General features: G+C 39.2%; 3 protein-coding genes across 3 annotated transcripts; 1 reads left to right on the top strand and 2 right to left on the bottom strand.

Moving 5' to 3' along the window:
• The first annotated feature begins 905 nt into the window (after positions 1-905).
• LOC111519637 (vanin-like protein 3) lies at positions 906-4,242 on the top strand. The gene is made up of 2 exons (XM_023181393.2): positions 906-2,753; positions 2,806-4,242. Exons 1-2 carry the CDS (start codon positions 2,060-2,062, stop codon positions 3,678-3,680), a joined length of 1,569 nt encoding a protein of 522 aa, XP_023037161.1. The 5' UTR covers positions 906-2,059; the 3' UTR covers positions 3,681-4,242.
• A 4,291-nt stretch (positions 4,243-8,533) lies between these two features.
• Positions 8,534-9,367, bottom strand: LOC124460535. The gene is made up of 2 exons (XM_047011557.1): positions 8,931-9,367; positions 8,534-8,867 (listed from the first exon to the last, which is right to left on the bottom strand). Exons 1-2 carry the CDS (start codon positions 9,347-9,349, stop codon positions 8,744-8,746), a joined length of 543 nt encoding a protein of 180 aa, XP_046867513.1. The 5' UTR covers positions 9,350-9,367; the 3' UTR covers positions 8,534-8,743.
• Positions 9,368-11,139: 1,772 nt separating this feature from the next.
• On the bottom strand, positions 11,140-13,177 carry LOC6653013 (vanin-like protein 2). Its single transcript, XM_002075357.3, has 2 exons — positions 13,129-13,177; positions 11,140-13,029 (listed from the first exon to the last, which is right to left on the bottom strand). Exons 1-2 carry the CDS (start codon positions 13,174-13,176, stop codon positions 11,380-11,382), a joined length of 1,698 nt encoding a protein of 565 aa, XP_002075393.3. The 5' UTR covers position 13,177; the 3' UTR covers positions 11,140-11,379.
• Positions 13,178-13,788: the final 611 nt, after the last annotated feature.

The raw sequence follows: 13,788 nt of genomic DNA, 5'->3' as shown, positions 1-13,788 counted from the left end.
TCGCAGCAGCCAATGAAGACACCATGGAATGGGTGGCGCGCAACGTATGTGCCAGGGAGCCGTATCAGGCCGTCAGTCTTATAAACTTCCTACACCTAACAGCGGCCAGAGTTACGTGGCCAAAGGTCGAGAAGTGTTTGCTGCGAATTTCCAAGCTCCTGGAACTGCAGAACTCTGATATTAAGACGGAATGGTTGAGAGGAGGTTGAGATCTGGATGGATGCCGAGAGTGCGAAACTCATCAAGGAGAAACTCCTCAAACTATGTTTTTGGATGATCGAATTTGAAATTGTCCTAGAAGAGAAAACTTGGTTTTATATTATACTTACTAATTGTAAGTCAAATCCTTTCTGTTCCCTCCATTTATTGTTTTCACTTACCAGAATATTTTTCTTTTCGTTTTTGGTTTTTTTGTTTACTTTTTATTTAATTTTGTTTTTTTTTTTTAACTTAATTATATCGAAACTGATGTTTTTACTTTGTGCTGTGCTTTGCTACTGAAATGAATCCGAATCGGATCTGGTGTATTGAAACTGGAAATGACAGAAGAAAGACAAGGCCTACTTTTATTTTAAACTGAACATAACAGTTTATTTTATTATCGATTTGTATACCCTTTTTGCAAGGGTATATTAATTTTGGTCGTGTGTAACGCATAAAAGGAAGCATTTCCGACCATATAAAGTATATATATTCTTGACCAGCACGACAAGACGAGTTCAAATAGCCATGTCCGTCCGTCTATCCGTCCGTCCGGCTGAATCGACACGAACTCCTCCTAGACCTTAAGAGTTACAGAGCGGAAATTTTGCATGTAGGCTTGTATATAGTGCACAGGTTGTATATCTCGGATTCAGCCGGATCGAATCACTATATCATATACATAAGCATACATGCACATGGAGTTTGCGTTGATCCAGACGGACGGACATGGCTTTTTGAACTCGTCTCGTTTATGCGTTGCACTCTTCTGACCTAAATCATTGCAAGGGTATAAAAGGGGACAGATAAGAAATCGTTGAATCTTTATCGTTATTATTTTTATTTTTGTTTATTTTTAATAACATTTAACTCTCAATGACTCTGAAAGTACACACTTTTCTTCTTTCGACCTTTGGCTGGTCACCCGATAATCGACGTCACTTGTCGGGCTTTCAATTTGCAGACTAGTGTTATTACGCCTCGCTGATACATATTTTAATAATGAGATAAGATTTTCAAAGTCTGTGATGAAAGATTTACACTTCAAATGATAGCTTTGACATTATATTGTTTGTGGGTTTTAATGATTTCTGATTCATACAGATCGTGCTTCTATATAATGAAGCACCTTCCAAATCTACAATTGTTTTGTTCTCCCTCCGATAATGCAATACTGTAAGGCAATTACATCAAAAATAGAATGGAATGTATGTATATTATAGAGTTCAAAGCAATTCATTTTACAGCCATTTTACCCTAGAAGACTTCTATAGGGATGCTTGACTGTATTTGTAATCCCAACAATTGCTGATAAAACTAGATCAAAAGTAATCAGCATTATTATTCGAATTTTTCCCGGTGTACAGATTAAGTAGATTTAATTTTAAATATCTTAGATATCACATTTTAATACGTTTCATTTGCAGGCATATTTCATATTTAAAGAATCATGGTCACATTTCGTTTTTGCACACTATTTGCCAGGGTCGGATCTAAAAATGGGGTGGCGGTTCAACAGTTTCGATAATATAAATAGTCTAATCGCCTGGTTAATGACGCCTTGTGTCAATAAATTATTGTTCTTTGTGGGTTTTTCCATTCCGTCAAGCGTTTCACTGGGCCCCGGAAATAGTGTGCCCTCTGCTAAGGGCGGACCTGGCTGATGGCCTTAATTGTGCAATATAATTGTTGATAGACATTATTTTTTTAAAGACTTTCCATAAATTTTAATTGCTGCCGCCGAAAAGTATGTGAGCACGCATCAGATTACTGACTAAGGCAAGTGGCTGATAATCCGATGAGGCGCACGATTAGATTGCATGAGGCGAGAGACTTCAAACTGAAGTGAGTAGTCGCTATGGTCGGATGGATTTACTTGCTTAGCGTATTAAGCAACTGTGTCAGAATCAGCTCTGCTGATAATGGCTATTATACAGCTGGTGTAGTGGAATTTCGACCAGCTGTTACTGGTGGAAACTCATCGCAGTTGCTGGAGGAGAATCTGCTGGCCTATCTGGCATTAATAAAAGAGGCAAATGGCACAACAGACATCATAGTATTTCCCGAGGCAACCCTCAATACACAACTCCAGTTGACTGCTGTGCCAGAGGCTAACCCAAATCGAAGCATATGTGACGACGATGGCGTGGAAGACGACAAGGTGGCCCCGTTTCTCCGGGAGTTGGCTTGTGCCGCTCAAGAGGCTCACACCTATTTGGTAGTGAATGTGAAGGAGCGTGAGTACTGCCATAACGAATCATTGTCGTGTCCGTCGCGGGGCTATAATATATACAATTCGAATGTGGTGTTTGATCGTCGCGGTGCCATTGTCTCACGATATCGGAAATGGAATCTATATCTGGAGCCCTACACAAATCGAACTAGTGAACCCGAGTATGCCACCTTTGAGACGGATTTCAATGTGACTTTTGGCCATTTCATTTGCTTCGATATGCTGTTCTATGAGCCAGCTCAAAGCCTTGTAGAACGCCTGGGCATACATGATATAATCGTCACGAAAATGTTCAACTCCGAGTTGCCCTTTCTAACAGGTTAGTTGTGAATCGATCGACTTGAAAACTTAACGATTCTCTTTTCCGCTAGCCACACAATTTCAGCAGGCCTGGGCCTGGGGCAACAATGTCAATCTATTGGCATCCGGTGCCAGTCTGCCGACATCTGGCATAACAGGCAGTGGCATCTATGCTGGACGACACGGTGCCTTAGCTCGTCTTATGGTGGCCAATCAAACGGAAGGAGAACGAAAGCTTTTGCTGGCTCGTGTGCCCATATGGTCAGCCGAAGCTGATCCCGTTGTGGACCTGGACTCTGTCGAGCATCTTTTGCAAAATGATTTACCATTACTTCAGCAGCAATCAATTCTTGATTTCTCCAGCGATCTTCTGCCGCTGTTTCCCGGATTAGTCGAATGGTATTCTCAAAAGTATTATGCCGATCTGTTCTGTGAATTTAACATATCGATGTTTGTGAATGGAAACCGACCCCCCAAATATTACTATCGAGTAGTTGCACTAATGGATCGGCGTAGATATGAAGAGGAGCAGTATAGTCTGATAAGGGTTTGTGCCCTATACGCCTGCCGTAATTCCAGTGTCGAGTCCTGCGGCATGCTGAATGAAGAGACAGACAGGGAAATGGTTGAGTTCCAAGCAGTACGGATTAGAGGAAATTTTGTTCAACGTAATCGCCGATTACTTATGCCGAATTCGCTGACAGAGTCACTTTATGCCCTTCAGCCAACCGATATGACATGGCTCCAAGAGGATCGTAGTAATGGCACAACTTGGGCGGAAGTGGAACTAACGAAGCCCCAGGAATTATTAGCCTTTGGCATCTATGGCAATTACTTTGATGAAGACAATCAGGAAGACAATGACAAGGGAACAGGCACGACGAAACATTCAAGCAAAAGTTTAGTCTTAATACTTTTACTGTCTATTTCTATTTTTATTAATTAAAAGAGAATTCTATGAAAGTAATACCAAAAAAATAAACTGAGACTAGACGAGATTAAGTCCTTTAGCCATGTATGTTCATGCGTTTATCGGGATCAGTACAAACTCATCATAGATCGTCCTTGAGAAATTTCATAAAGGTTGAAAACTCGAAGGAACAAACTTAAACTGCGTGGCATAACCCGACATGTACATGTATCCGATGTATATATAAAACCGCATTAAGGTAGCCTAGATATGTTTGTTTACTTTAGTCGTTGGTAACTGAACTAAGTCCCGAGATGTATAAACCAATATGAATTAAAAGTTTCAGACGACTTAATTAACCTTTGATTTCCATGATTATAATACCATTTGAGTGCCATATGAGGATATATATCCTGATTAAAGAACAAAGCATGACCCGTTTCCAGTGTCAGGAGTGGCAAAAGCTACGTCCCCGCACCCCTTGAGAAGTCCGACGTATTAAAGTATGCGGTTTTTTGGATCCAACATATATATGTACCTACATGTATGTACATGTCTTGTTTTTTAAAACAATATTCTATCAATTATTGAGATTGTACAATTTGCCTTAATTTAAAGACAAATCTGTAAAGTGTCTTTACTCTCTTTCAATTTTCGCTAATATCTCAAATATTGTGGACATTTTTTGCTAAAAATCATCAGAATGGATATAGAATATGATATATTTTAAAAATCGAGTCCAATCTTTTTTTTCAATATTTTAATGTTTTTATATTATTTTAAGTTTTGATGTAATAATTTGAAAATGAGAATATATTAAAATAAGAGCCTAAATTTATTGGAATTTTTAGCTTGGATATACATATGTATATCCTGGAATTTCGGCAGTAGGAAATGTCTGTCAATGGATTCGACCCTGCTCTGCTCCTCTTTTTGGTGCAATTATTATTTAATTTTTACTATTATCCTGTTCTAAGAACTTCTTTTTACTTGATGAATTTCTAAGGTTACTCGTAAGGCCTTAGGAAGTTCGTTGACTTAAAACTGACTCACTTGCTGATTACTTGAGCACGACTTATTACCAACATTTGATTCGACAACTGTTATTTCTAATGAATCTCGTAGGTTATTTAACTTCATTGAGTGAAGAAAGTATCGCTACAAGCCTGTTCCTCCTTCCCTATACCCTTTCCCTTTTTAAAAAGCGAGACTTCACCTATGAAATTGGTCAAGTTTCGACCTATGTACAGGAACGATTTTTCACCCAAATTGCTCGATTTTCCCCCACCAACATTATGAGTTAGATCTGCCACTGTCCCGATGTATTATATTCTTTGGCATTTAAAATGCCCATTTTAAAAATGTTTATTTCACATGAATATGAATAAAATTGCATGAGGAAAATAAATAACACATACAAACATTTTCAACATTGATTATTCGAAAGTATTTCAGTCATATCGAATACGTAGGAATTTGTGCCCAGTTCATAATTTGTCTAACCGAATTTCTTAATGAAATAAGAACGAACATCGAAATTAGGTCACAGAGTCGTGGATTGAACGTGTTTCACCGAAAACAAAGTTAATGTGGTCTCGGTCTTGGCCTCTCCTTAAGACCGAAGTCGCCGCGACACGTGCAACATTTTAAGCCGATTAAGGGCCACAAGACCGAGGGGGCACTTGTCGGTTTTAAGATTGAGCAAAATTAATAATAAAATGAAATAAAAAAAATATATATAATTTTTATTAGGCAATTACGGATTTCTTTTCAAATATATAAGTTCTGATCGGCCTAAACGAAGGAGATGGACATGGTGATAATGATGATGATGATGATGCGCGTGGTTTTTGTGGCATGTGGCATGTGGCAGCCAGCGGGCGTCCCAAATGGCAGACTGTCCTTGTCAGCAGCAACAGTCGTCTCATTATAAACAGCGGCCACTGTTGCACAGCAGCGACGTCGACTGTGCAGCTGGGGCTACCTGTTGGAAATGCAAACAAACTGCTCGTCGACTGCGCCAAGGTGGCCATGCGATAAGGATTGCTGGGGAAGGAGGGGGCCAAAGTGTCCTATGCCTAACTCTTGAGTGGCAAGACGCAGGCGCTGGAACCAACTCTACACTCCGACACGCTCTCTACCAGAAAGCGGTACGTGTCGAACGGAATCTGGACCCGAGTGTTGGCCAATTTAAATTTGAAATTCAAGCGTTGTCGGCTCAGTTCGGCTCAGTCTGTAACGGTTTAATTTCACACAGGAAAAAAATCCTTGGAGAATTTTTTAAATTTACCGGTGGGTAGATGGTGGAGTTGGGAGGGGGAGGGGCAGGTTAATCGCCACTTATTGCAAATTCACACAATTCAACTCACATTCAGAAATTTGATAATTTTGAAAATTATCAACAGAGTTTGTAATATTTTATATGCAATGAAATGTCTCGTTGTATTGTATTTTGCTTAAACAAATTGAAAAGAATTATTTAGTTAAATAAACTTATTTTTATTATCATCTCTTCTGTGAAATGTGAAATGATTTCCAAGAAATGTCTTTAGCCTAAAAAAAATCAAAGCCGGTCATGATTCGCTTAATTAGCAGAAATACTTAATTACCATTTTTTAAACCTTTTTAAAAGTCATAATGGTGAAACCGATTTAAACCGATTAATTTTTAAGTTCCTGCGAAATAATTTTAATATTCCTAAAGAAAAGAGGAATCGAAAATATCGACTATTCCAAAGATATCAATGCATAAAAATTGAGTTTGAGCTTACATACTTAATCTTACCCATATCAAGTTTCATTCCAATAGCTTTCCAAATGGATGCGTGAAATTGATTTGCACCGACGGACGGAACAGCATGGCTATATCGAATCAGATTTTCATCAAGAATATGTTGCTTTATGGCGTCGGAAACGTCTCCTTCTCTGATTTACAAACTTATTTTTTTATACCCTCTGCAGGGGTATTAAAATCGTAAGATAGGACTTATTTGCTCTATCTAACCCAATAAAATATTAACCAAAGGCCCGGAGCTAACTTCGACCGAAATATGTATACCCTTGCAAGGTTTTTTGTTACCCTCTCTGCTGTAGGTAAAGCAGTCAATGTGGAAAAACGTTTTATCTATAAAAGTCTAATGTTAGAGCACTAACCATAGAACACATAGATGGGACAAACTCATGATTTTTTGATTGCAAACGCTAGCCTAGTCATGGAACCCCAGAGAACTTCGGGAAAACCCGAACGCTCGTACTCTCAATGAGAGCGTAAAGTGGGGAGAGGGCCAAGCAGCTACGAAAAAATTTCAGTCTAGCACAGACTACAGAACGATGAAGGCAGGCCTATGTCGCTTGTGATTTCGTTCTGTCTATGTATGTGTACACTCGTCTGTACATGCTCAGGCTTCGTAGTGTGTGTGTGACGTGAAGTTGTACAACATCGCATTTCAATAGCTCGCTCGACCAAAATTTTTCATTTTCGACAAAACAGCGGCAATGCGAATAGGATATGCCCCTGTGGAAAGAATATCAAGAAATATTGGCATCTTCCTCGAATGTATCCCGGTGGCTATGCGAACACTCGTTCGCTTGGAAATAGGAAAGTCCCTGGTTCGATTCCCATTTCGAAACCGACCATAAGGTTTTTTTATATTTTTTAATAAAACTAATTTTATCTGGTTAGTCTGGTGGTCTTCGGTATTGTAGGCTTCGCCAGCTTTTTTCGCTTCATTTAGTTGGCAATGTAATTCCCAACTAGTTTTAGCGTTGAAGACATGGTATGGCTATTGCAATTCTGGAGTTCTTTAGCAAAGTCTGCTGATGATAGAACTTGGTAGTTCTTGAAATAGCTATACAGACAACCTGCTCACCTTTTTGTGTGTTACCTTTGAAATAATCTTCTTTTGTAAGATTGACCTCGAGCCGGTTTAAATTCAATTTAAAACTAATTTTATATATTCTATAATAAAAAAGTAAATTAAGCAAAAAATAAAGAAACAAATATGTAAATCAACGAAAACAAAACAAAATTTTAAATTAGAGAAAAACCTGATTTAAGCCAACGATTTTGAGTTGGGAATCGAACCAGGGACATTCCTATTGCCAAGCGAGCACTCTATCGGTACAGTCACCGGGATACATGCGAAGCAGATGGCAATATTTCTTGATATTCTTTCCACAGGGGCATATCCTATTCGCATTGCCGCTGTTTTGTCGAAAATGAAAAATTTTGGTCGAGCGAGCTATTGAAATGCGATGTTGTACAACTTCACGTCACACACACACTACGAAGCCTGAGCATGTACAGACGAGTGTACACATACATAGACAGAACGAAATCACAAGCGACATAGGCCTGCCTTCATCGTTCTGTAGTCTGTGCTAGACTGAAATTTTTTCGTAGCTGCTTTGCCCTCTCCCCATTTTACGCTCTCATTGAGAGTGAGAGCGTTCGGGTTTTCCCGAAGTTCTCTGGGGTTCCATGACTAGGCTAGCGTTTGCAATCAAAAAATCATGAGTTTGTCCCATCTATGTGTTCTATGGTTAGTGCTGTTATGTTCAATTTAAAATAAAAGTAGGCCTTGTCTTTTTGCTGTCATTTTCAGATTCAATACCCCAGATCCGATTCGGATTCATTTCAGTAGCAAAGCACAGCAGAAAGTTAAAACATCAGTTTCGATAAAACTAAGTAAATAAAAAAACAAAATTAAATAAAAAGTGAACAAAAAAACCCAAAACAAAAGGAAAAATATCCTGGTAAGTGAAAACAATAGATGGAGGGAATAGAAAGTCAAGACGACTTAGTAAGTATAATATAATACCAAGTTTTCTCTTCTAGGACAATTTCAAATTCGATCATCCAAAAACATAGTTTGAGGAGCTTCTCCTTGATGAGTTTCGCACTCTCGGCATCCATCCAGATCTCAACCTGTTCATTGAGGCAAATTTCGGTGACGTTCTCATCAAAATTTCACCGGCTGATGACTGCCCATTTCTCCGTCTTAATATCAGAGTTCTGCAGTTCCAGGAGCTTGAAAATTCGCTGCAAACAAGTTTCGACACTTGGCCACGTAACTCTGGCCGCTGTTAGGTGTAGGAAGTTTATAAGACTGACGGCCTCATACTCTGGATTAAATATTGCAGTCTCCCATACCGCGCCTCCTCCATACATCCATACGAGGGGCTTTGTAAACGCTCCTCACTGGATTCGAGAAGCTTTTTCAACCTATTTTCAAAAGACGTAATATTCAGTCATACTGAGTTTTGATTTCCTATTCCTAATACTTACCGTTTAGTCTCTATGGGTTTTCCATGTCCCTGGCCTTTTCGTTTAATACCACGTTTGCAATCAATCGTGGATGGCTGTACGCATTCGCTACTGGATCCTGAGGATAGCTCACTGACGGACGATGCGCTTCCTTCGAGCGACACAACTTCAATACTTGGGTCTGACACCGAATTATCGATATCCTCGGCTTCGAGAGAAAATAGTATCAAGCACACAAAATTGTTGCCTTCATAGCAAGACACAACCGGCTTAATTTGTTTCTTGTTGCCTAGACCAGCAACTTCTGCTATGAGATCTGAATCGGCCAACGTTACATCAGAAGCAGAAATCTCACATGTTTCCGGCTGAATATTGAGAAGACTCTGAAGCTCAGTCTTAAGCTCGTATACGGTAGCAGAGATCGGCAGCTGTATAACCATAAAACATCGCCAAGTTACACGACTCAGACGAGGTGCTTTGCAAAACATCCTCACTGGATTCGAGGACCTGTCTGAACCTTGATTCGTAAAAAACTCACTGCTTGATCCAGAGGAGAGCTCAATACCAGAAGACTGGCTACCGTCGGACGACTGTAGTTCAATTCTTGAGTAGAGCTGCTCCTTCAAAACCAACTGGGAAAGGACATTTGGCCCCACAACTTGATATTGATCGAAAGTTCCTGTAATTCTTCATGGAACACGATGAAGCAGCCCGAAGAGATCCTGTTTGAATCTTGTTTCTATTGGAGTTAAAAAGAAAATTAAATAAAGTGAAAAATAAAGTATACAGATGAAATGAGAACATTGTGTGTAGGGGAAAAGCAGGCATAATATACAGTTTTTATGGTTTAACTGCATTAGTTATTCATTCATCATATTGACCTAAAATTACAATTTTCTTCCATGAATTTTTCGATTTTATGCCAATTACCTTAAAGATTAACTTCTTAAGTCGCTCAGATCTGACCAGTCAAAAATAAAGCTGCCAAAGGGTAATTCTTCGTTATTTGAGACATTTTTTATATAATTTTTCTTGTTTGACGTGTATGAAGTTTCTCCTGTTTTTATTTTTAGATCTAGGGCAGACTATCAGGGTTCACTTTTATAGTATTATTGAGTTTCTTCTTCTTATAACTTACTTTATCTATAATTATTTAATTACAAATTTTATATTTTGGATGGTCAAAGTGTAATTACAGCTAAAAAGCTGTTGCGTCTAAAAAAAAAGGTAAGTTTTGGAATTTTTGCTGTTTTTATACCCTTGCAAAAAGGGAATATTAATTTTGGTCAAAAGTGTGCTACGCATAGAAAGAAGCATCTCCGACCATATAAAGTATATATATTCTTAATCAGCACGACGAGACGAGTTCAAATAGCCATGTCCGTCCGTCCGCCCGTCCGTGTGGATCAACGCAAACTCCTAGACCGTAAGAGCTACAGAGCAGAGAGAAATTTTGGATGTAGGCCTGTATATACTGCAGGCGTTGTATATCTCGGATTCAGCCGGATCGGATCACTATGTCATATAGCTCCCATAAAAATGACAAAGTCACGAACAGTGACTTTTCTTAATAACTTCGTTATTTTCTGAGCTATTGTCGTGAAATTTAATATTGGTGCATTAATTACACATATAAACGACTATGCCAAATTTGATCAAGATCGGGTGACTATATCATATAGCCCCCATAGGAAGATCTTTCGAAAACATTGACTTTTGTCAATAACTTCGTTACTTTTGCCGCGATTGCTTTCAAATTAATTATTTGTTAGTTTAATATATCTGTTAATGACTGTGCCAAATTTGATAAGGATCGGGTAACTATATCCTATATCCCATAGGAACGATCAGTGGAAAACAGTGACTTTGATCAATATCTTCGTTATTTCCTATGCTAAGATTGTAGGCCGTTCTTTCGAAAACATTAGCCTTTTTAGCTTAAACGTTTTTCCACTTTGATGGCTATAGGTAAGGAAAGAGTTACCGAAAATGTTGCAAGGGTATACAAACTTTGACGCGGTCGAAGTTAGTTAAATTGAGGTTTCTAAATAAAAGAGTTTTGAAAATTGTCATTCTTCCCATGCAGGTGACACCTGGGGCAAGAAGTTTCATCATATTTAGCTAGATTGCACCAGGTAGGACCTGGAGTATAGCCTATTGAAGACGATAAAATGTATGTAACAGGCGAATGAAATGGTTTTCATCCTCATAAAGGAGTACATTCTTGATCAACAGATAGATAGATATATATATTTTCCACTAAAAGAACTAAGAGGACTTAGTTTATGTTTTCTGTAAGGTAAATTTCATCTCAAAAAGTATTTTTATTCTATTATAATATTTTGTATGGATTAGATGTACGTCTAGAAATTAGAACTACCTAAATGACAAGAAGGTTCCAATTTGCTAGCGCGTCTACTGTGGGTAAATAGGTGTTCCTTGAGAGCCATGTCCTTACGCTTGAAGGTCTTCAAAACTGAAGCATTAGGCAAAATGCCATTAGGGAGCAGAGAGAGGTAATAGCGGAAGCTGTACTGGTACTATTATTGACACTAGGAGTTGTATTGGAACCGTCATTAATATTAGCATTGCTGGTATTACTTGTTCCAGAGGATTGTGGTTGGTTTCTATATGGCTGCATGTGATCCAAATTGTGTAGGGTCGGTATTTTGGTGAAATAATTTGCCCAAATGCCAAATGTTAGCAAATCATTCTTCGGCTGAATAAGCTCCAGTTCTACACGAGTCTCCCGACTTAGCTCCGTCTCCGTCCACTTGTATTGGGCTACTGACAATGGCATCATCATGCCATCCAGGGTGCTGGGCATAATCAGACGACGCGATGCAGTTGCAAATGATCCCCGAATTTTAATGCTATTAAAGTACAGTTGATTGGCCACTTGCCGAGTGCTTGGAAATGTGTAGCCACAGCTATAGAGCTCCTTGTCCAAGCAAGCGAACAGAGCACACACGGCCTGCTCGCTGCGATCGACACGGATAAATGTGGTCTCGTTGCCCCAATAGGCAGCCAGACGGTATCTATATGCCGCATGATCCGATGAGAAGCCAATCACGTTACGTTGAACATTAAAGTCACAGCAAAAGTCATGGTGACATATGGTTTTCGAGACATTCATGAAGTCTATGTCCAACAGCTCAGAGCTGAAAATATCCACATTGTAGTCCCTGAAAGTGGCCAATTTGGTGGAGCGTTGACTTATTAACTGGGGCTGGAAAATGGGTTGTACCACCGTTGGGAGTTCATAAGCTGGCTGTCCGGGTCTTCGCTTGGGCACTCTGGCCGTGATCAGACGAGTTGTAGGCTCTTCGAATATGCCGGCGGCCAGACGTCCAGCTCTTCCGGCATAAATGCCGGATCCTGTAGTCTTGCCAGATGGATCGCTTCCGTCGGCTGCTAGTAGATTTACATTATTGGCAAAGGCCCAACCCTCCTGCAATTGAACGGCAGTTAGGAATGGTAATTCCGAGAACCAATAGGTGGGATAAATAATGTCTGTTATATTCTTCTCATGCACCAACTGCATGGCCGGCTCGTAGAACAGCATATCGAAGCAGATGAAATGACCAAAAGTTACACCAAAATCGGTGTCAAAGTATGAGATATCTGTTTGCTTCAAAACCTCATTCTTGTAGTATTCGTGACGCCACAAATGGGTCTTACGGTAGCGGGAAATGATTCGGCCCTCTCTGTCCAGAACCACATTGGTGTTGAAGTAACGTACTCCTGTTTCGGGACAGGCGTTGTAAGTGTTTGAGCCATTTCCATATGCCGGACCGCACAATTCCTTTTCCTTCAGATTAAGAACCACATAGATTTTTCGTGATCGAGCCGCACAGGAGAGCTCCACAAGGAACATCTCATAATCTGGGGAAATGCAAGGTGACATCCTATCATTTGGATCTGGCACAAAAGTTGCCGTCTCGCGATTATTAAGGACATATTCTGGAAATACTATAATATCCAAATCATTCGTTTGATCCGATTCCAAAATAGCTCGATAGCCCTCTGAGGCCAACGCGGTATGTTGCCTATCTGATCCCTCCAAATTAGGAAACTCCACGACGCCAGCAAAATACGTGGGATCACTCGGAAGAGACAACTGAAAACAAACAAAAAGAGGAAAGTTATTAAAACACTTTAACCATTGCACAAAATGGAAGATATCAAGGACTCCTTGAGATCCACCCACCATACCCACCTGTTTGGTAACCCTTATCAAAATAAGGATATACACAAGCAGAAGCATTAATACAGCTGAACTCCTTGCCATCTTGCTCTCACCCCACCAAAAATTGGACTGTTCAAAAATCCATTCGAAATGTCAGCAAGAAGCCTTCATACCCTCAGCACCCAGGTCAACATTTCGAAAATACGTTTTATGGTCAAAATACATACATACATACATACATATATATGTATATGACTGCAGTATATGGACATAATATTTCTTTATCTTTAACTGACATTATAAAAATGTCTCTATAAGAACGCATTTTGAATTCCGACTTTACGATTTGCGCAAATATAATTAAATGTCAATAAAAAGTAAAAAAAAAGGGATTCGTGCATTCTATACGAAACAATGTATCATCTAAGAAATTATAATCTTGGCTCTCTCTTTTTTCTTTTATTAAAATCAAATCTATTCAATCTTAACTATCTTTATGAAGTGTTATACAGCCGCCTCAAACATTAGCATTTGATATTTTGAATTTTATAGACTTGCAAACAAAATGACGTATTCAAATTCACAATACGAAACTTATCCGTTAAATTGTCTTCTTTGGTGGGATTCCAAGTGTGTCCGATAAGAAAAACTTTTACCTTTAGTGTCTCCATTAAACGAGCCCACAAAAAA

This window comes from Drosophila willistoni (genome assembly GCF_018902025.1).
Source record: "Drosophila willistoni isolate 14030-0811.24 chromosome XL unlocalized genomic scaffold, UCI_dwil_1.1 Seg142, whole genome shotgun sequence".
NCBI classification, from domain to species: Eukaryota; Metazoa; Arthropoda; class Insecta; order Diptera; family Drosophilidae; genus Drosophila; species Drosophila willistoni.
The sequence above is the reverse complement of the archived record's forward strand: the minus strand, read 5'-3'. Positions and strand labels throughout refer to the sequence as shown.

What these genes read in the sequence shown, in the direction of transcription:
- LOC6653013 (XM_002075357.3), bottom strand. Translation starts at nt 13,176, where the DNA reads ATGCTTCTGCTTGTGTATATCCTTATTTTGATAAGGGTTACCAAACAG. An exon ending in TGATAAGGGTTACCAAACAG is followed by an intron (nt 13,030 to 13,128) that starts GTGGGTATGGTG and finishes GTTTGTTTTCAG; the next exon opens with TTGTCTCTTCCGAGTGATCC.
- LOC124460535 (XM_047011557.1), bottom strand. Translation starts at nt 9,349, where the DNA reads ATGGTTATACAGCTGCCGATCTCTGCTACCGTATACGAGCTTAAGACT. An exon ending in AAACCCATAGAGACTAAACG is followed by an intron (nt 8,868 to 8,930) that starts GTAAGTATTAGG and finishes TTTTGAAAATAG; the next exon opens with GTTGAAAAAGCTTCTCGAAT.
- LOC111519637 (XM_023181393.2), top strand. Translation starts at nt 2,060, where the DNA reads ATGGTCGGATGGATTTACTTGCTTAGCGTATTAAGCAACTGTGTCAGA. An exon ending in CGAGTTGCCCTTTCTAACAG is followed by an intron (nt 2,754 to 2,805) that starts GTTAGTTGTGAA and finishes CTTTTCCGCTAG; the next exon opens with CCACACAATTTCAGCAGGCC.